The sequence below is a fragment of the Onychomys torridus genome, chromosome 3 (genome assembly GCF_903995425.1).
Source record: "Onychomys torridus chromosome 3, mOncTor1.1, whole genome shotgun sequence".
Taxonomy (NCBI): domain Eukaryota; kingdom Metazoa; phylum Chordata; class Mammalia; order Rodentia; family Cricetidae; genus Onychomys; species Onychomys torridus.
In genome coordinates, this window is record NC_050445.1 from 111,917,672 (window position 1) to 111,940,784 (window position 23,113).

Consider the following 23,113-nt stretch of genomic DNA (forward strand, 5'->3'; position numbering starts at 1 on the left):
AGCCCATCTTTTTTTTTTTTTTTTAACAGATTTAATTCACTTTATTTTTCTTGCACAAAAACCCTTATGTGGTGGCCACAGCTGGAGCCTGGGTCCTCTGAACAGGCACTCTGGTGTGGGTTTTCACAAGATGGTCAGTGAATTCCTGATAAGGAGATTTGGTGAACACACTCTCTTTCCAGAGGTCAGGGGTCAGGTAGCTGTCCATGAGCTCATCTTAATCCTGATACCTGTGGTTTCCTGGCCACCTCTCCAGGGCTGTGACTCAATTGGTGGCTTTCTCAGTAGCCCTAGGACGCCCCCCCCCCCCTTAGGACTCGCTATCTGGGGGCGGGGGAGGCTCCCCCTGGCCTGGCCTGCTTTGCAACTTTTCATGGATTCCCTGTGACTCCTCTGAGCTCAACTTTGCTTCCAGAAACACATCCTCTCTTCATTATTTATTAAAATTCCACCTACCTCCCAAGGGCATCTCAAGTTCCATGCCTCCAAGGTTTGCCTGATGACTCCATGTGAAGGGTGATCTCTCCTTGAACGACTTTTTTTTTAAACACAGATTCATGCATCCAAGCCTGTTCAAACTTATCATGGCCTTGAACTCCACCTTTACTGGAGATCAAACCCAGGGCTTTGTGCAGGTTAGGGCACTCTACTGACTGAGCCACAACCCTGGCCCCACAGAGTTCTTGCCCATCTGATGTTCTTTAATTTTATCTTAAATTGTGTGCACACGCATGGGCACACTGAAGGTGTGTGCAGATGCCTGCAGAGGCAAGAGTCACTCCATCCCCTGGAGCTGGAGTTACAGACGGTTGTGAGCTGCCCAATGTGGGTGACTAGAATGGAGCTTGGATACCCTGAAAGAACAGAACGTGCCCCTAACTGCCGAGCCAGCTCTTCAGCCCTGCTGAATCCCGTCAGCTGTGCTGGCAAGCACCCATGGATTCCTGACCACCAGACATAGGCTTTATGGTCCTTGTCTCCTCCAATCACCCACCTCATCAGTCCACATCAGCAGGCCCCGAAAAAGGCCTGCTTGTGCCAAACGCCTCCTGCTTCTTGCTTGGGAATTCTGAACACTTTGCTACACCCTCTGGACTATACTGTTGTTGCAGTCAACAGTATTAAAATCAGAATGGAAGGTGACAGTGGGGCCTACATATTTTCTATTTTATCTACAACCAGAGGAAAAGGAGGAGGGTGTCTAAGTTCAGGACGACATTCTTTCAGAGATAGGTGGCAGGGTCACTGTGCTTAGGCCTGGCATGGGGTGAAGTCTGATTGCCAGAGGCTACCTACCTGCCATTTCCCAGCATCCTGCCTCTCACTGCTTCTGACAGCTTGTGGAAGTCAGCTCAACTCCCTGTATCCCTTCACCTCCCCACACCCCTATTTTCATGAGCAGGCCCTTAGGGGTTAAAAGACAACAGTCCTTGTGAAGCCTCTGCTTTTAGGCTAACAAGGTGGAGACTGACAAACCTGCCACTCTGGTCACTGTTGTTAGACAAGCTAAGGAAAACGAATCTGAGATGGAAAGACTGAGAAACAAGGTCTCGTTGCCAAGTGTCTTTACCCAAATCTCAGAGATTCTCAATGATAACTAGGAACTGGGGACATTACTCTTTCCACATGTCCAACAGGCAAAGCCTTGAGGCAGAAATGTGTCCAGGGTAGCTGGCAGCACATCCTGTACAGCTGCATCTGCCCTCAGGAAGACAACTGCAGGACCAGGCCCTTGGAGATATCCCCTGCCTGCTCACATACAACCACCTTCCGCGTGCCAGTACTGACTCAGCTGCACAGTCACATAGCAGCCCGAGGCAGGAATGGGGGGCGATGGAACATTTAAAAAGGCGGAACTTAATGGGAGGAAGTTAGGTCTTTGGGAGGTGTGTTCATAAATCATTTACTCCTGGCCCCTCCTCTCTCTCTCTCTCTCTCTCTCTCTCTCTCTCTCTCTCTCCTCTCTAGCTATAATATGAATTAACTTTCTTGTTGATGTACTATCTAATCACGAGCCCCAAAAGAATGAGCCAGTCAGCCATGGACTTGATATCTCTAAAGCTGTGATCCAAAACAAACCTTTCCCCTTTTAAAGATGACTGTCTTGGGTATTCTGTTATAGTAACAGAAAATTCACTACTAACCCACTGTCCCACCCAAATTGTAGACAATCCCTTACCATCACTTTGTTTGCTGTTGTTTTGAAGTACAGGGGATTGAACCCAAGGGCCTTGTGCCTGCGAGGCAAGCACTCTACCAACCGAGCTACCTCAGCTCTGTCCCCAGTATACTTTCCTAAAGGTGACCTAGTCATGAGTATCAGTGCCCACGGTGCCCTCCTCACAACTGTGACATACCATACTCAGGACAGTTCACACTCAGAAAGATACTTACCAAGCCCTTTCATGGCCTTCCTCAGGGCCTGGGCATCTTCAACTGCATTGAATCCCGAAGCAGCTTTCACGGTTCCTCCTTTGGTTGCCTGAAAACACAGACAACGGCATGTCAGTGACCTCTCCTTCCAAACCCCAGGCTCAGCTCCAGGGGCCAGGACGACAGCAGCTGCGAAGGGTAAGGCGCTCACCCTGGTCGAGCTGCCACCCTCTCTGAGGAAGGCAGACAGTGGGCACCCCTCAAATACACACCCCATAGACAGCACGGTAGACAGAGAGGTGCCACAGAGGAAGGAGAGTCCTGGTGGGCGGCAGGAACGGCTGACATTTAGGCCGAGAGATGGTTCATGTGAGGCCTTTGGCCACACCACAAGGAAGACAGAGTAAATGCTAACCCAGGGGCCCTGGGGCTGTCGGTAGCTTTGAAGGTGCCAGAAGCTGGTGGGAGAAATCACACCATCTGGGATGATACAATCTCCCAAAAAGGAAAAGGAAAGCATGAATTCAATCAAGTTCAAGTCCGCAGAGCCCAAAGCATTAGCTGTAAATATAACTCACGAGGAATTGCCAAACCAACAGTACAGCTTCTTCAGTCTGACAGGCTGCAAGGGAGACTGGGAGAGAGGGGTAAAGGGAAGTGCCAGTTCAAGAGGTTCAAAAGACACACCAGCCAGCAGTAGCTGGCACCCTGCTGCATGCCTGTCATCCCAGCACTTGGGAGATGGAAGTAGGAGATCAAGAGTTCATGGCTAGCCTCAGTTACATTCCTGGTTCAAGGCTAGCCTAGGCTAAAGAGACCCTATCTCAAAAACCCAAACCCTAGACCCCAAACCAACCAACAAAACAAACAAACAAACAAATCAGCCCTAGAGTCAAGCCTTATTTGGATGGAAGATCTGAGTAAGGGAACAGGGCAGCTATAAGACAGCTGGACATTTGATATTTTATGACCCAGGGAGTCAGTCCTAAGATTCTCCGGGCTGATAATGGTGCCATGGCTGCCGCTTATGTTTTAAGAGGTTTACCTTTATACAGCTGACTCAGAGGTAGAAGATAGGATATCTGGAATCGGCTTCAGGTGGGAGAAGTAGAGATAAACAGAACAGAAAATTGAGTGTGAGTTAGTAATTAACCAGAAGGATGGGAAGGAAGTTAGTTAGGCACCCGCAGGCTTGGAGGTCACTGAAGGGAGACAGATTCCTCTCCTGTCAGCTCTGGCCCCACCTCTGGGGTCTCTGATAACACACAGATTTTAAGGGATGGGGAAACATCAAAGGGCTCATCTATAAGATTTAAAGCATCAGGGGTTGGGGATTTAGCTCAGTGGTAGAACGCTTACCTAAGGCCCTGGGTTCAGTCCTCAGCTCCAGAAAAAAAAAAAAAAAAAAAAGATTTAAAACATCAATGAAGGGACAGTTACAGATGGATGAACCAGAGAGGGGAAGGCAGCAGGGCAAACAACTGTTATTTCCTCCCGGTAAAGACAGCTATTTTTGAATGTACATGTGTATGTGTGTGTGCATGGGGAGGCCAGACAGTGACATGAGGTGTTTCTGCAGCTACTCCATCTTGTTTTTTAATTTAAATTTTATTTGTGTGCATTGTGTACGGGTGCCGGGGAAGTCCCAAAGATGGCATCAGGTCCTCTGAGGCTGGAGGTAGAAGTGGCTATGAGCCACCAGATGTGGGTGTTAGGAACTGAACTCGGGACCCTTCAGGAGTGGCAAGAGCTGTTAACTGCTGAGCCATCTGTGCAGGAGATAGGGCAGGGTCTCTCACTGAGCTCACTGATTGGCTGGACTGTCTGGCCAGCTAGCCCCAGGGATCTGCCTGTCTCTGCCTCTACTTGGGTTACCAGTGCATACTGTGGCACCTGCTTCTTACATGGGTTCTGGGGATTGAACTCAGCTCCTTAAGCTTGTGTGGCAAGCACTTAACCAACTGAGCTATCTCTCCACCCCAAGGTGTGTGTGTGTATATATGTGTGTGTGTGTGTGTGTGTGTGTGTGTCTGTAATTACACATACACATCTTCCTTCCTTCCTTTTTTATTTTTCTTTTCTTTTTCTTTTTTGAGACAGACAGTCTCTAGTCCAGGCTGCCTGGCCCTTGAAATGAAGATGACCTTGAACTTCCAACCTTCCTGCCTCCAGCTCCTGTGTGCTGGGATACCAGGTGTGAGACAATATGCCTGGTTTATGTGGTTCTGGGAATCAGGAGGACCAGGAGTTCAAGGTCATCCTTGATGACTCCGAGAGTTTGAGGCTAGCCCAGCGGACCATAAGGACTGAGGCTGTGAGTGGGACACGGTGCTGGACAGGATGAGATACCAAGTACGGGAGCACACAGTCAGACTTCACACATGACTTCAAGCGAAGACATGGAACTTGCTGACGGATCAACATGGAGGTGAAGACAGAAAAAAAAAAAATCAAGGATGGCTTCAATTTCGAGCAGTACTGTGGGAGTGATGTCATTTATCCAGAGGGGACACCGAGAGAGCATGGTCACATCTGACACGATGGGTGTGGGCTTTAGAAGTTCTATTCTCAAAATGTTTTCTATTAGGTATCCATGCCAAGCACCCATGAGCAGTGGTCCAGGACAAGTCTAGAGGTTAACCTCAAATACACATTTAGGGCACAACAGCACTGGATGGGGGTTTGTTGAGATGCCTTAAGGAGAAGGGAAGTGTGAGGGCAGCAGCGTTGGGACCAGCCTGGGTCCCTCAGACTGGATACGTCCAGCCCAGCAGAGACTGACAGGCCATCAAGCATGCTGCTGAGAGGGGTCGCCCTGGAGAGGTAGGAAACCCCACAAGGGGGGACGGAGGAGGTGGCCAGCAGTGTTACAGCAGAATATAATAGTTAATAGTGTCATATTGTCAACCTAAATCATGTCAGAGAGAAAAACTCCAGACATGCCTATGAGGAAGACCCACCCAAACATGGGTGGCACCATTCCATGGCTGCCTGGACTGTATAATACTAAGAAGAAAGCTGAGCACATGTGCCTGGCCCTCTCCTCTCTGCCTCCTGACTGCAGATGCAGTATGAGCCCCCACCACTGTCTCTCCCAGACTGTATCCTCAGACTTCGATAACTAAATAAAAAAACTAAATAAACCTTCCTCCATTGCTTTGCCTTTGTTGGGTATCTCGTCATTTATTAGGTTAACAGCAGAAGCACAGGCACAGGAGCCTGATAGGCCTTGCCAGAGGCTTGTCTCCAACCCTTGGCAACTGTATGCCCTCGAGAGGTTTCACGTTTCTCATGGATTTATTGAAAAGAATTAAATCAACTCATGGTGTTGCTGGAATAAAGAAACAGGATGAAAATGGGAAAGCACTCAGCATGGAATCCGGGAGAAAGTTAAAATAAAACCTTAGATTAGATGGCCACCACCACCACCACCACCACCACCATCATCATCATCACTATGAGTGCCATCATTGTCACCATAATAGAAACACAAATCAGGCACATTGCCAAATTAAATATTATAGTGAGAGTCTTTGCTCTCTCTCTTATACTATTTATTGATACAAGCCAATGGGATGATGATCAAGATCCCACGAAAGTCCTCAACTGCCACAAGGCAGGGGCCTCCTCTGCTTGGGGGTCAGTCAATGTGAGCACGTAGTCATTGACTGTTGCCTGCTCAACGGAGGACGGCAGAGAACCAGGACATCAGCTTCTGGCTCTGTAACCCTCAGGACCTCAGAGCATGACCTTAGCTGGAAGAGGACCACTGCAAATATGGGATGTTAGGAAGAGGGGACGGTGCAGGGTGTGCCCCAGACCCGATGGGCTGCTGTCCTCACAGGAAGACAGACCACAGGGCAAGTGGCAATGAAGGCAGAACTGGGCTTATGGAGACTTCAGGAACTCTAAGCCCTCCTTTGGCCATGCTGAATTGGGAGGGACAAGAGGAGTCTTCACACTTTCATGTTCAGAGATGATGGGCCAGGTTGACACCCGGGGTTTAGAATTGGGGCCTCCAGACCTAGGAAGCAAAACACTTCTGCTATCTTTTCTTTTTTAAGTCACCAGGGTTGTGGCACTTGCTACAGCAGACATGGAAACATGATACACGCACCCAACTTCTTTTATTTTTACCTTTTATTAGTAATTTGCTGTGAAAATTCTAGGTTGGTCTAACTTAGCTTGTGAGCTCATCACAAGACTGTGTGAGTGTGTGTGTGTGTGTGTGTGTGTGTGTGTGTGTGTGTGTACATGTGTGTACTGGTGCTGAAGATGCAACCCAGGGCCTCACATATGTCGACTCATACCCTCAACTTCCTGGGTTAATGTTTCCTGAGGTTCTTTGGAATTCTAGTATTGAAATTTTTGGATGGTTCTCAAACACCAAGTTCAAGTTTAAACTGCATTGCTGACGACATTGTTATAAATGAAACTTAATGTCTAACAAGAGAAATCGATAGAGCAGTTTGCAAGGGTGATTCCATTTACCTATTAACATCATGAGCAACTCTTTCTTATTCTAGGGGAAAGATCAGGAGCTTTTCCCCCTTGTCAGTCTTATGAGCGCCTGTATTGATTAAATTCCAGGTCACAATGCACAATTATCTCTTCAAGGAAGAGGAGGAGGAGTGATGTCCATCCGTGCCCGGAAAGCTTGTTGTAGTAGCAAAAGGAAACATCACTGTCCTGGCTAGTTTTCGTCAAGTTGACACAAGCTAGAGTCATCAGAAATGAGGAACCTCAATTGAGAAAAGGCCTCCGTAAGATCTGGCTTTAAGGCATTTTCTTAATTAGTGATTGATGGGGTAGGGCCCAGCCCATCACGGGTAGTGCCAACCTGAGCTGGTGGTTCTGGGTTCTATAAGAAAACACGAGGAGCCATGAGGAGCAAGCCAGTAAGCAGCATCCTTCCGTGACCTCTGCATCAGCTCCTGCCTTCAGGTTTCTGCCCAGCTTGAGTTCCTGCCCTCACTGATTTTGATAATGAACTGTTGTTATGTGGAGTGAAATCAACCTTTTCCTCATCAAGTTGCTTTGGTCATAGTGTTCCATCACAGCAATAGTAACCCCAACTCAATCACAGGGAAGAGAGACAAGTGAACACTAGAAATGGAGTCATGCCACAACCGAGGAAACATTGTTGCTGTTGCAGCAGGGGAGTCGTGAAGACCAGAAGGATCGGTGGGGTAAGACATGAATACTGCTGAGCACTGAAAATGATGGCGGGTATAGCCAAATAGGTGCACAGAAGAGAGAGAGGTTGGACACAGGGTCCACATTCTGACTCAGCCAGACTCAGAAACCTCTCTGAGTTGGGAGAGCAGATGGGCCAGCCTGAGGTAGCCCAGAGGCTCAACTTCTACCTCCATGCTGAACTTCACAGAACTCCCAAAGGGATCCAAGCCCAGGCCTGTGCCAAAGACCAGATCACTATGTCCCAAGAAATCCGACCACAGCTGTCAGCAGGGGCAGATGGCAAGCGGGAATTGCTAAGAAGCACCCCTCTAGGGCTGACTCAAGATGCTCAGCAAGTATGGGGCTCTTGACATCTACATGTTGACCAGAGTTCAAGCCCTGAGACCCATGTAAAGACAAGAGAGAACTAACTCCACAAAATTGTCTTCTAACCTCCACACAAATGGCATGTGCTCCCTGCCCCCAAATACAAAGGAAACATCCTTCTCGGTGAGGCTAAAATGATGGAGCTGTTCCGAGTGATCCCCTGCTGGGGGTAGAAAATGACTTTCCTCTGAGTTGGCCTAGTTGTTCTAAAATAGACAGTTCTGTTTTGCAGAGAAAAACATCACTTGTTTCTATATTCTCAGGCTGTTAAACATGTGAGGGTGTCTGCGAATTGATTTTCAGGGTCAAGTTACCACTTTGAAATAAATTTAAATGATAAGAAAGAAAGAAAGAAAGAAAGAAAGAAAGAAAGAAAGAAAGAAGAAAGAAAGAGAGAAAGAAAGAGAGAAAGAGAGAGAGAGAGAGAGAGAGAGAGAGAGAGAGAAAGAAAGAAAGAAAGCCAGACTAGGCAGTGCAAGCCTTTAATCCTAGCACCTGGGAGGCAGAGGCAGGCAGGACTCTGTGAGTTTGAGGTCAGCCTAGTCTACATAATGAGTTCTAGGACAGCCAGGAGTATGTATCGAGACCCTGTCAGAGAGAGAGCCAGACAGACAGACAGACAGACAGACACACACACACACACACACACACACACACACAGAGAGAGAGAGAGAGAGAGAGAGAGAGAGAGAGAGAGAGAGAGAGACAGAGACAGAGAGACAGAGAGAGAAAGAGAGAGAGACAGAGAGAGAGACAGAGAGACAGAGAGAGAGAGACAGAGAGAGAGAGAGACGAAGAGAGAGAGAGAGACTGCCTGCCTCATATCTTCCCTGTCCTCTGCTGAACAAACAGCTTTGTTTAAGCCACAGGTCCCTAAGTACACATCCTGTGCCTGCCTGTGGCTGGCACCAGGTGGGGCGAGGCACTTACCATGGCTGTAGGTCACGTTGAGAGTTCAGTCACCCCAGCAGAAGCTCCTGTGAAGAAAGCAGAAGAGAAATTACTGCAACCAGGGATGTGGCATTAATCGTCAGGGTACCATGTTTGCATGAAGTTGGGCCAAGAGGAAATGATACATGAATTCATCAAAAGGTCACCTGTGGTGGAGCCAGAGCTCCCGGACCAGGCTAATCATTACAGAGAAGATTTGAGCAGTTGAGTTTATTATGCCAACAGCAGCTTCCTAATTGCTCTTTGGTTTGGAGGTGCACACTACACCTGTGCTACTGTTTTGTTGGGGGGAAGTGCTGTAACTGACCCTCAGGACAGAGATTCTGACTTGTATACCACTGCAGGTCAGCTCAGGGGCGAGAAGGGACAAGCTATCTGAATCAGGAAACTACAGGACTCAAGACTGCCCAGTATGTGTGCACATGTGCCTGTGTGTGTATGAATGTGTGTGTGTACCCTGTCCTGTGTGTGTGCTCATGCATGTGTGTACCTGCATCTGTGTACATGCGTGTGTCTGCATACATATGTGTAAACGTCTGTGTGTGTCTTGGCAGCGCTCCCAGCATCAGACTCTGTTCACTTCCCAGATGCTATTTCTACGGCACCATGTCAGGATCAGAAGGATTTTCCCTCGTTGATACCTCACATATCTCCATTTGTTCTCAGTTTCCAGTGCTCCCTCCTTCATCAGGAAAGCTTGTGTGCAAAAATTTCCCTGTGTGCTCCCACTCTTTTGTGGGGTTCCCTTGTGAGAAGGCCTACTACCTCCAGTTCCCACTTCTAAGTCATGTGGACCTGGTACCTCAACACTCAAATGGTCATCCTGGAACCAATGATTAGGACATCTGAGAGCTTGTGAAAAATGCAAAATCAGCCGGGTGGAACAAGCTTGTAATCACAGAACTTGGGAGGCTGAGGCAGGAGAATTGTGAGCTGAAGGCCAGCCTGGTCTACACAGTAAAACTGTCTAAAAACCACACAGCATGTCTGAAAATGTAGTTCAGTTGGTAGAATGCTCATCTAGCATGCAGGAACCTCTGGGCCAGAGCTCCAGCATGGAACCTACTCTTATAACAAGCAGCTGAGTCTCAGCCAATCACAAGCCAATCTACCTGGCTTCTGAAAACACAGATGAGAACTGTAACCAATCAGGTTGTCTCTTACACCTCACTTCCCTTTTCTGAACATCACTTCCTTTCCTCTTCTGGTTTTAATTAATACCTGGTGCCACAGAATGGACATTCTGACCATCTTTGATCTGGGCTCTGGCCTGGTTCCAGGATCATAAACAAAGCCCATTAAGATCTGCAGAGTTGAGGATTTAGCTCAGTGGTAGAGCACTTGCCTAGCAAGCACAAGGCCCTGGGTTCGGTTCCCAGCTCTGGCAAAAAAAAAAAAAAGATCTGCAGAGTTAAGTGCATTGCTATTTTGTCTTTAACATGGAAGCTATTCCAATCAGGGTACCAGGAAGGAGCGGGCCTGATAGTGTGGCCCAGAAACACCTCAGGAAATGCCGTCTAAGCTGTAGGATTGAATATACCCTCCTGACCCCACTTCCTGAGTGCTGGGATTACAGGCCTACAACACCATGTCCCCATTCATCTGGTACTGAGGATTGAACCTAGGGCTTAGTGCATGCTGGGCAGGCATCCTGCCCACTGAACTACAGCCCCAGCTCAACTGAATGAGGCTCTACTGAAGGGCAGAGGCAGCCTCACCAGGTTCCAGGAGGTCTCTTCCAGGTGGAGGGAACAGTTATGCAAAGATCCTGAGGCAGAAACGAGCTAGTGTAGCCAGCGATTCTATGGATCAGGATAAGATGCCCATAAAATGGAGGGGAGCATGGGAACTCCCTGTCCCTTCTGCTACACCTGCCCTCTGTGCCTGCTTCTGAGATTCATCTTTTGTAAAGCATTTGTGATTCTTGGGCCTCCTTACCAGTGCCAAGTGTGTGTCTACGCAGATGACAGCGTGTGGAAAGTGGTGCCTTTGACTCTTGCCGGGCTGTGGATAAAGTGCGCTTGAGTGGTGTCAGGCTCCTAGCAAGGCCACAGACTCGTGGCAAGGGGGAAGAACAGCAGAAAGTAGAGTCTGGGGCTTAATATTGACTGTCAATTTAAGGGATGTGGAATCACCTAGGGCACAAACCTCTGGACATGTCTGTCAGGGAGTTTCCAGACTGTTTGATTAAATGAGAGGGGAGGACTCATTCTATCTGTGGGCAGCACCATGCCGTGGGCTGGGGTCCTGGATTGAATATAAAGGAGAAAGCGAACTGAACATCAATTATCTCTCTGCTTCCTGACTATGGATTCTGAGTGACCCGCTGCCCCACACTCCAGCTGCCTTCCGATCCATGAGGGATTCCTCTCAAGTTCTGAGCCAGAATTATTGTATTTCTTCCTAGCTACACAAGATAATGTTATCTCCTCCTCCCAGAGGGTCCTGCCTCCTGAAGCTTCACTACATGTCCTTGCCTGGTGACTCCCTGTGTGTGGCGTAGACTCTTGCTTTCTCAGCTTCCGGGACATCTTGGACCTTTCTTTCCGAGGGCCTGCCTAGAATTCCCTAAACTGAACTATAGGTTCATCTTTTCAATGACTCGGAATCATGTTGGGGTTTTAATAACTTTGCTCTCACAAAGAAGGTAAAGTAATGAGCAGCCAGGCCTCAGCTTTTACTCTGGAAAAATGCAAACACACTTCTGGGACAGTCAAATGACCCCAAAGGCATCAGGACTGGTCCAGATGCAGAGTGACAGCTGGAAGTGACACATCTTTTTAGAATTGTCTGAAACCCCTCAGGGACATACAGAGCAGTGCGTGGAGTGACTGCCACTCCCTAACCATGTCCAAATGTCACGTGCAGAAAGGGTTCGGGATAGGGGAGCTTTGAAGGTATAGTTTAAGCCAGATGTGGTAGTGCACACCCGTGATCCCAGCACTCAAGAGGATCTCTGAAGCTAGACTGGACTACATATTGAGACCATGTCTTAAAAAGAAAATAAACTGCTTTAAAGCAACTGAGGGGAAACTGGGAATCGAACATGAGACCTACAACAATAGCAATCACAGAAGGGAAACTCAGCTGCCAGTGAGTCACCTGCTTCGTTGAAGATTACATACACTCACAGAACTAATTCACAGCAGAGTCATAAGGAAACACTGGGTTGTCAAGAGCACATCTCTCTTATTTCCCAGACTCACATCCGGAAGGGTTCATGTGCACAGCTCCACTAGCGGCTATCCTGTGTCCCGTCAACAGACAGTGTCACCGCCCTGAGCTGAATGCTGACTCAGGCACCACACTTCTCATGTCCGTTCTGCACATATGTGAAACAAGGCCTGCTACTGGAAAACTATTTTGGCGAGTTCAAAGCCAGCCTGGTCTACACAGGGAGGACCTGCCCCCCCCCCATAACAAAACTCCCTCCTCCTGGAAAACAGGCAAACTAGATGCCCCCCCCCCCCCCCCCCCCGCCTCCGGAGAATTAGACAGTAAAATCAGCAAACGTCAAAACACAGATATGCAAAGTCATTCCAGCAAGAATAGCCAGTCTGAGCAGGCCAGCTGGAAGACAGGCAAATCTGAGGAGACACTGCCTGTCAACACACAAGCTCTCTCACAGTCCGAAGAGATTCACTATGACCTGTCCCGAGGAAAGGTGGACCCGACACTGACCCACACCCCGGGACAGGTGACCTGAGCCTTCTTCCGGAATGGACTTGTCTGCACTGTGTTCTAACTCCAGCACATTCTCGCTTCCCTGGGGAAGTCACATGTGAGTGACTCACCCACTCACTCCGTTGGAACACAGTTTCATTTTACATCCCACAAGGACAGATTTAACTTCCAGTCTTCAGGGTTAGTGAAGGGTGTGAGCAGGCACCACCCAAATAGGAAGGCTCTCAAAACTGCCAACGACGTGGCAACAGAGACTGTCTACTCTTTCTTGGAACTTACTTCCTTCATGAGACAAGTTTCCCTAGAGTGATGGGTTTGGAGATGGGGATGCAGGCATTTCCAAACCTTTACTCAAAGACAGGATATATAAGTTATGTGGAAGTGAATTTAGAAACAAACCTGCATTGAGTAAAATCTACAGGAGATCACTGTTCCAGACTGAGAGTTCCAGTATTGGGTGCCCACAGGCTCAGACAGAGTCCCCACCCGGTGCTAATGTCACTCAAGCGGATTGAAACTTTAACAAACAGGAAAACTGGGGGATGAGGAGACGGCTCCATGGACAAAGGGTTTGCCATGCAAACCTGAAGACTGGAGTTTAGACCCAGAACCCAGACAAAAGTCCTGTAATCATGGCAGTCTGTCTGTAATCCTAGCTCTCTGGAGGGAGGGACGGATTTAGAGACAGAGAGAGATCCTTAATAAATAAAGTGGAGAGCAACTGAGTAAATGCTTCACATCTCTGCACATGCTCTGTCTAATATTTGTACAGCATGGGAAATGACAGTATCAATCCATAACCTCCAGGGCACATATTTCACATACAGTTTACACTACCTTAGCTAACAGATTGAGAAGCAATTATTTCATATATGACTTAACCCATCCCCACCCTTTCTCCACCCTCCTCTCGTTTTTTATCAAAGTTTTGACTCTATTCCAATGGTTCCTTAATCTAAACAGCAGAGGGAGGAGTTGGGGACACTGATCACACAGGCCTCTACAGTCCCTGAACTAATGTTCCTGGTTGCCTGGGGAGTCTTCGTCATCACCTTCATCTTCTCAGACAAAACTGAGGCTTTAAGTCAAAAGTCAGCTCATGACCAGTCTACGATAAAAGCCTCACTTCGTCCTGTTTGGTTTGAGTTCTTAGTTTCCTTGGTGTTTTTATTTGTTTGTAAGGAGTGGGAGGGGGTTCCTCATTTTATAGCTTAAGCTAACACAGAATTCACTATGTAATCCAGACTGATCTAAAACTCGCCACAATCCTGCTTCAACCTTCTAAGTTCTGGGGTCTCAGGCATGAGCAGTCGAGCCCAGCTTCCTCTGTCCTGTTTGAAATATTTCAAATTGATTGGAATGCCACAAGAGCAAAAACTGACTGAGGTAAGTTCTGTGTTGTATTAAGAAGCAAAGTTTAAAAATCTACATTTTACTAAAATAAAAGAGCCAACATGGCCTAGGTGGTTGGCAGGGAAACTGGTTGGGCTTGCTTGTTTAGTTCAATCCTTACCTTGTTAAATGTCTTGCCTCAGTTTCCCCAGCATAAGCTTCAAGCTTTATAAACATAGCTGGTGACACCGACTCTTAGGCCGGCGGTCACCAGCACTGTGGAGTCTTCTCCCTCTCTCCCCACCCCTTTCTCAACAGCCCTCAACAGTGCTTAAGGACTGGAGACCTTTGGGGTTCTGACTGGCTGCATCGTTTTGCTGTTGATGATTGTGAAATAAAAAAAAGAAAAATGTTCTAGTTGGGTGTGGTGGCACGTGCCTTTAATCCCAGCACTCGGGAGGCAGAGGCAGGCGGATCTACGTGAGTTTGGTGTTGTGAAACATTTAACTATGTAAAGATGTGTTATAGTATGCTACAGAATATTACTTTAACTGTGTAAAGGGATGTTTCTCTTTTATGTTGCATTTGTTTAATGATATAAGGATGTATGTTTAATTATGTTTCACCTGGCCTGCCTAAGGCACCTGATTGGTCTAATAAAAAGCTGAACAGCCAGTAGCTAGGCAGGAGAGGGATAGGCAGGGATTGCAGGCAGAGAGAATAAACAGGAGGAGAAATCTAGGCTTGAGAAGAACGAAGAATAGAGGAGAGAAAGAGAGAGAAAGAGAGGGACACGCCCGGGGCCAGAAGCCAGGCAGCCACTAGACACACAGGGGAAGCGGTGAAAGTCAGATATATAAAAGAAAGAAAGGTAAAAAGTCCTGAGGCGAATGTCGATGAAGAGAAACAGGTTAAGTTAAAAAGCTAGCCAGAAATGAGCCTAAGTTAGACTGAGCATTCATAATTAATAAAAAGTCTCCATTTCATGATTTGGGAGCTGGTTAGTGGCCCAAACGAAAAGGCCTGGTACAGTTCAGTGTCAGCCTGGTCTAGAGAGGGAGTTCCAGGACAGGCCTGGCTACACAGAGAAACCCTGTCTTAAAAAACAAACACACAGAAATTGTTCTACCTTTTTACTTGCAGAGAAAGCTGATTCACTCCCTCTCCAGCCGGGGGCAAGAGGAACATGGAGTGGACTTTCCGAGACTGACCAGAGTCTCAATGAGGTGTCCTGAGCACCGGGTCACTCTGTCAACAGTAGCTAGATGAACACCTGCTCTGTGCATACTTTCATTCTACTACTACACCCTTCAGAATGGAGGATTTTCACCCATGCCTATCTGTTCAAGAATAATCTATCATGAAAAATCCTGAAGGTCATTGAGAGCTACCTCACTACACTTGCTGGTGAGGCCTCGGCAGCCATCCCCAGGGTCACCACCAGCTTCTAGCTGCCACCAATCCCAGATAGCAGGCTTGCTCCTCCATAGCAGCTTCCTTACTGCTGAGAGGCTCAAAGCATGAGGAAAGGAAAGCTGGATTTACAGTCCATACCCTGCTCTCTGCAGCAAGAGGGAGTTAAATTTTAAATAAATATCGACCCTTGAGTTGCATTAAATAACAGATATTTTATCAAGACTATCTCATTTGTCCCTCTCATCTAGAGAAGTGGGTGTTATCCTGTACACTGTAGAGAAATTAAGCGTGGGGTCCCAGGTCACTTGCGTGAGAGTGATGGGTTGTTCGTTCAGATCTCATGCTCTCCGTGTCACACCATGTCAATACATGAGTGCGCACACATGTAAATTAAGTCTAAAGGCAGATGACAATTCCAGAAGCTTTCAAAACAATAATGAAATGCAAACTTTTAAGTTGTTAGGGCTAGAGAGATGGCTCAGCAGCTAGGAGCTTGTATTGCTCTTACAGAGGACCCAAATTTGGTTCCCAGCGCCCATGTTAGAAAGTTTACAACTGCCTGTAACTCCAGCTCCAGGGAATGTAACACCCCTGGCCTCCACAGGCATCTGCAATCATATGCACACACACCCCACACCCACCCAGCAAAATACATACACATAATTAAAATTTTTTTTTTAAATCCTAAAAACACCTAAAATTTTAAATTGACGTGTTTCTTGCTCAATCAGCTGCTTTCTTGGTTTTCCTCTTTAACAGACTGGATACAAAAGCTGAAATAAGTAGAGAATACTCTTCCCAGATGAGCTGGCTGAGACAGGAGCATACTTTAACTGGCAGAGGGCTGGCTGCTAGCCAAAAGCAAAACTTGGTGCCGTGCAAATCCAGAAACACAGTTCTAGCTGTTGCAGCCCTGTCTAGGCTCAGCCATCCAGCCTTTGGGACAACGTCCCTTGGAGCTGACACGTGGTCAGCAGCATGCCCTCTCCAGATGAGGCCACAGGATTCCAACAGGCACAGTCTGTGGCCACCTTAGAACAGAACAGGGCCTGGCATCCTGTGAATGCAAGTGGAGAGGCCATGGCTGGGCCAACCATAATACGAAAATGCTGGACACATAGCCACATCCGCAGTCACAGGAATGCCCATAGTACTCAGGAGGCTGATGCAGGAGAAGGGAAAGTTTGAGGCAGCTGAGTTACATAACACGACCTTAGTATGTCACACACACACACAGTGCTGTTGGCTCCAGCAACTCACTGGGGAATGATACGATTGATTAGTCTGAATCCAGAGTCTGGGGGGTTAGACATAGCGAGCTCACCGTTTGTTTACCCTGCAGTTTGCAGAGCGCCCAGCAGGCACCAGCAGGAGAGTGAGAAGCACCAGAAATAGCTCTTCTGGGTTTTGCTATGAACGGAAAGTACTAGGGGCATTCATGCAAAGCCTCTGACGAGGCAGACAAAGTAATGATACAATTTTTCCAGCCCAGATAGCGGTCGCTTTATGTTATCATGGCAGTGCCCTCCAGGCTTACAACATGACTCTTTTGTTGCTGGGTTAGAACTGGTTATTTTTTATTTCAGATCAAGCACACCACAGCTGAGAAAATGATGAGAGTACACAAAGGAGACAGGAATCAGGGCTGGAGGGATGCTCAGCACTTTAAGAGCACTTCCTTTTGCAGAGGACCTGGGTTCTGTTCCCAGCACACACATGGTGGCTACAACCACTTGTAACTCTAGCTCTAGGGGATCCAGCACCCTCTTCTTTTCTCTGTGGGCACTGCATGAATGTGGTGCACATATGTACATGTCAATAAAAACATCTACACAGATAAAATAAAAACAAACAAATCTTTTGTTTGTTCATCTTTTTTAAGACGTAATCTCACTGTGTAACTCTGGCTATCCTGGAACTCTGTGTGTAGACCAGGCTGGCCTCCAACTCACAGAAATCCTCCTGCCTCTACTTCCTGAGTGCTGAGATCAAAGGCATATACTACCATATCCAGCCAGTAAATCTTTTAAAAAAGGAAACAGGAATCGAAATGGGGGGTGTGGGGGGAGGGTTCCAGAGAAAATGTATTCCTGCCAGGGTGGATTATTGATGCTCTTTAGGGAGCATCCGGCACACCCTGAGTTGTGGATAGTCAACAGTCTCATCCACAGTAACTGCTGACAACCTGGTAGCCGCTTAAAGGTTCTCTGGGCTGTCTCATCGTGGGCGGCTGGGTATACCCTTCAACAAGAGAATCTGTGTCATCCTTTTGATGAGAAGTAGCCGGGGGAAGTCCAGATCCAAGGGCAGTGAAGCCAGCTTCCCAGCTTAGTTGAAAATTTCCCATCATAGCCACTCAGAACAGAGATGTCTCTTAAAATCTCATGCTATCCTCGCTCTAAAATGAAGTGGGTGGAGTCCTGTGGACCATTCATTCTAATAATCTTTATACACATACTTCCTAGCTATGAAGTTTGGGCCAAGGTACAATTTCTCGGCTCTCAATTTCCTTGTGGGCAACACAGAATCAATAGCAAGATCTAGTGATACAAAGAATAATCAAGTTATTACTCCCAATTCTTAGAATGGTAAACACATGATGAACCTGATAACATTTATCTATTCCTTTTATTACTATTTGTCCCAGAACAATCAGGTTCCACACATGAGAGCCAGCTCTACATTACAATGAGACCAAATGAAAATAGCCGAAGATTGTTCAGAGTGAAACTTACTGGGGACTTAGCGATAGAAGAGATGTCCTCCCGTCCCCGACTGCCCGGCCCCCGCCCCCCAGTAGCAAGGCCAGGTTGATCTTGTGTCAGAAAGACATTAGGATAAAAGTGACTTCATCCAAGCCAGAAGGCACCTACATCATCACCTCCAGTGAAACTCCAAGAGACAGGATTGTCCCAGCACCAGAGTCTCGCAGTGGGCCCCACCATCTCTTTAGTGTTTTTGTTTGTTTGGAGTGAGCTTGGAAGCCATGTGGGAAGGAGGGGTGAGAGACCAACCAGAGCAGGGGCAATCATGGTGATTTGATGCAAGATGGCTGCTGACAGGCCAAGGTAAATCTGCAGGTGATTCTCTCGGAATAACCTTTCCCCACCACATCTCTAAAGTCTAGCATTATCCACTCAGGCTTACCAGGCACAGAGAGTGTAGTCTTACAAGATGAAATGAGTTCTGTGAATGAATAGTAGTGAAGAAGGCTGCAAAAACAATGTGAGTATGCACTTCAGTGTGGTAACTAATTTATCTTATGTGTATTTTACCTCAATATCTTTGTGTATGTGTATGTGCACATACATATCTTTTTGGGTGCATCCACGTATGTAGGCATGTGTGCATGTATGTGCATGTGAGTGTGGAGGTCAAAGGTCAACTTTAGGTGTCATTTTCCCTTAAGCACCTTATCTTCTGAGACAGGGTCTCTCACTGGCCTGGAGCTTGCCAAGTAGGCTGTTGTGTTACTACCAAGTACACACCACTACGCCCAGCTGATTTGCCTGGATTCAAAGGCTCAAACTCGGGTTCTCTTGCTTGGGTGCCAACTGAGCCATCTCTCCATTCCCTTAAGAATGTATCCTTTTAAAGATCCTCTTTAAAAATCCTTTATAAAAAAATCTCTAGTCACTTAAAATCAGGAATATTATGCCTCAATAAAGTAACATATAATTTTACAGCCCAAGACACGGCAATCGCCTCTGGGGAACACGTTCTTCCTTTCACTTACCAACACCCACTCTAACACAAATGAAATCCAAAAGCCCATATGGTCTTCCCACAGCATCATGGGTAAAATCGTGTCTCCTCAGGGTAGCAACCACTTAAAGAAAGACTGTCCACAACTAGGCTCTTCCATAGGGTTCCATGTTTCTTGACCAATCCAGGATGAATTTGTAATCAAAAGCCCTTAAGGAAATGTGGACGGTCCGTTGGTTCCATGTCCCTCCTTCAGGAACACTGTAGGCAAACTATTCTGGGCATATGGGAATCTCATGCAGGAACCTCAGCTGGCTGGTTGGAACCCACCAGAGACTGTCACCAGAGACTCTCAGATACTATCTACACGTGCACCACCCTGGGCGTTCCTGGTGGATCAGAGACCACAAGCCATCATATGCCAAGACCAAGATTCCAAAGCTGCTTGGTGGGTGTCTCCTTTCATTCTAGAGATCTGCAGTCTTAGGCTCAACACAAGGGCACCTCAACAGAGAAAGGTGGGTCTTCTTTAAAAAAAAAAATTTTTTTTTTTTTTTGACAGAGTCTCTCTATATACCCTGGCTATCCTAGAATTCACTATGTAGACCAGGCTAGCCTCAGGCTCACAGAAATCCACCTGTCTTTGCTTCCTGAGTACTAAGACTAAAGGCATGTATCACCATGCCCAACTCAGATACCTGACTCTTAAGTGCTCTTTACCTAGGAGATTAAAATCATTCCACCATTCTTTACAAAATCCTGGAGACATAGGATAATAGAACGGTTTGAATCCAGATAAGAGAGTGGGATGCAGGGGTTTGAAGAAAAGGGAACCCTGTGCAATGGGGGTACAGATGTCGGTTGGTTCAGCAGTCATGGGAAGTGGCATGGAAGGTCCTTAAAACTGCTAAAACTAGGGCTGGTAAATGCACTTGCTCCAAAGCCCTATGACCGAGCTCAAGCCTTAGAATCCACAGAGTGGACGGAGAGAACTGGCATGCAAAGGTTGTCCTCTGACCTTCATATGCAGTGTGGCATGTACCCCCCACCCAAATACACCCCAAAGGAAATGTAAATTCAAGACCAGCCTGGTCTACAGAGTCAGTTCCAGGACAGCCAGGGCTACACAGAGACACCCTGTCTCGAAAAGTCAAAACAGTAACAACAAAAAAGCAGAATTATATCTTTCTGGGTATTGACCCGAAAGATTGGAAATGAGTATGTTGAACAGAAGTCTGCGCCTGAGTTACCAGCAGACCACTCACCTCAGCGGATGACAGAACCAACCTAAGTGTCCATCAGCAGGTGAATGGACAAAGAAAAGGCGGTAAACACATATCTGGGATGCTTTTTACCTTTATCAAAGAAAAGAACATCGTGCTAAGTGAAATAAGCCAGGCACAGACAGACAGACTGACAGACAGAGCATAGGGACTCCAAACCAGCAGAACTCTAATCACAGGGAGAGTGCAGGGTCTGGTGGTGGCTTGCACCTGCTGTCATCCCAGCATTCAGGAAGTGACAGCAGGAGGTTGGAGAGTTTGAGGGTAGACGACAATAATCACTAGGGCTGGAAGTCTGGGAATGGAGAGAGGATGGTCCCCAAAGGCTCCAATACATCAGTGAAGGCAGGATGGGATTTTTCTTTATTGGAGTCACTGTACAGTACGGTGACTGTGACAAATAACACCACATACTTCAAATTCACTGAGAATTAATCTTTTTTGTTGTTGTTGTTTGTTTTTTTGAGACAGGGTTTCTCTGTGTAGCTTTGCGCCTTTCCTGGAACTCGCTCTGTAGACCAGGCTGGACTCGAGCTCACAAAGATCCACCTGGAGAATTAATTTTAAATATTCTCAACACAAAGAAAAGTAAGTAATGGGGTGATGGATATGCCAAGTGGCTTGATTTAATTATTTGCTACATATCCATAAACCACAGTGTCACTTTGTGACCCAGATACACACAGTCACCATTTATCCATATACAATTTTTAAAGTTGCTTTTTGAAGCCAGGCATGGTGGCTCAAGCCTATAATTCCAGTACAGAGGTAGAGGCAGGAGGATCAGAAGCTCACGGTCATCCTTAGCTGCCTAATGATGCCAACCTGAGCTGCATGAGGCCCTGTCCCAAATTAAAAAAAAAGTCTTAAAAAGTACAGGAGTGGTGCCTGGAGAGATGGATCAGTGGGCAAAGTATTTGCTGCCCAAGCATGAGGACCTGTGATCAGATCCCCAAGCACCAATAGTTAATAATAATAAGAAGAATAAGAATAAGAATAAGAATAATAATAAGAAGAAGAAGAAGAAGAAGAAGAAGAAGAAGAAAAGGGCGTGTGGCAGGAAGCCTGTAACCCCAGCTCTTGGCGGATGGAGACAGGAGGATCCCTGGGGCTCACTGGCCAGTCTGCCTAGATAAATCAGTGAGGTCCAGGTTCAGTGAGACACACTGTTAATAAAAACAAGGTACGGGGCAAAGACAAGACAGCTAGCTTTCATCTCTGGTCCCCGCACACTCACGCACACAGCGCAGGAGGAAAGGGGCTGCAGTAGGCTAGCATGTGGCCAGGCTTCCAGATGTCCTGCTGGGTTCCTTTTGCCCCAGAGTGGGATATAGGTTTTATGTGACCCTGTCCTGCTGTAGAGTCGGCCACCTGGCCACCCCATTCATCCAGGAGGGAAGAGCGCACTTTTTCCAGATGAACAGGGAAAGTGGCATGTTTTTCCTCCACAGAGTGAGTCAGAAATCAAACCCAGAGCAGACTGGCCCTGAGGCCTCAGCTCTGCCAGTGCCCTCTGAGGCAGCCAGCTGTGTGGGCCCCATCTCCGTCAGCCACACCCTCCCTGGGCCAGGATGGGGTTCTGCTCCCAAACCTTTCCAGAATTCAAGCTGAGTCTGGCAAAAAGACACAAAGCAGAAGTGTTCAAGCTTCCTCTGTGGCTTTCTGAATCACGGAAGGAGCGTTGCTATTTATGGGGAAGCCTCCCCCAGTTTTGTAGGTGAATCCTCTTCAAGGCGGGAGTAAGAGAAGAGAGACTTCCTGACAAAATTGGAGAGAGCAGGGCTGACCTGAGGTGGCGGCATCAGGCTGAGAGGAACTGAAAGTAGCTTACCAGGATGGGATTGGAAAAAGTGGGGGAGGAGGGTGACATCAGCGTCTGGCCCTGCTCTCTCCCAAACCTGACAGGAGATGTTGGGAAGGAAGCCATGAAGTCATAACAGACTCGGGAGACGTATATAGATGAGAATATGTTTCTTTGCTCAGAGAACCAGCCATTGAAATAGAAAAAAGAAACAGAGGAGGGCTGGCTCAGTGGATCAAAGCCCTTTTCTCCAAGACCTAAGCTCATTCCCAGGACCCACATGGTGGAAGGAGAGAACTGACTCCAGCAGGTTGTCCTCTGAGGTCTACATGCATGCCATAAGATGCTCACATACCCTAAAGAAAAATGTAACACACGCGCGCACACACACACACACACACACACACACACACACACACACACGAGAGAGAGAGAGAGAGAGAGAGAGAGAGAGAGAGAGAGAGAGAGAGAGAGAATATCAAATCATTCCCAGCACAGGGGTTTGTAAGTTTGAGGATCATTGCTTGGACTATTTTGCATGAGCTTGTCAATAATTAAGTCGTTTGTTTTTGTTTTGTTTTGTTTTGTTTTGTTTTAAAAAAAAAAAAAAAACTGATAGAAACTGAGAATTAGAGCAAATTCCTTGAAAACAGCTCTCCCATGCTGGAGAGTGGGTGTCAGCACACAGGGAGACACTGGGCGAGCTGCTGACCTGCGCACTGGGCTACTCGAAGCCATGAACCATGTGACTGCCGACCAGCTGATGCTGCAGCCACAGCTGCAGCCTAACTCTGTTTTAAAGTCTGTATCATTCGATTACACTCACTCTTCGGGAGGTATTGATTCCCCCGCATGCATTAACTTTACGTTTTAAAATGCATTAACTTCCTGCAGGACTGAAGTTTACTCCGACCACTGTGCACAACGCACCTGCAGGCAGTGTGTGTCCTGTCTAGGGTTACACGTAACTACTAACTGGTACCAGCAGCTTTGTTCACTTTGA

The 23,113-nt window shown here is 47.2% G+C and overlaps 1 protein-coding gene across 2 annotated transcripts in view; it reads right to left on the reverse strand.

The window, feature by feature from the left end:
- The window catches only part of Anxa4 (annexin A4), a 56,846-nt gene that overhangs the window by 22,498 nt on the left and 11,235 nt on the right, over positions 1–23,113 (reverse strand). Inside the window, exons 1-3 of one of the 2 annotated variants that reach the window (XM_036181470.1) lie at positions 12,571–12,594; positions 8,869–8,915; positions 2,395–2,482 (exon numbers count right to left, since the gene is read on the reverse strand). In XM_036181470.1, the coding sequence (XP_036037363.1) occupies positions 2,395–2,482; positions 8,869–8,871 (91 nt within the window). In that variant the 5' untranslated portion in view covers positions 8,872–8,915; positions 12,571–12,594. Of the gene's footprint in view, positions 1–2,394; positions 2,483–8,868; positions 8,916–12,570; positions 12,595–23,113 lie in introns of those variants that run through there. The other variant, XM_036181469.1, reaches the window with a different exon arrangement.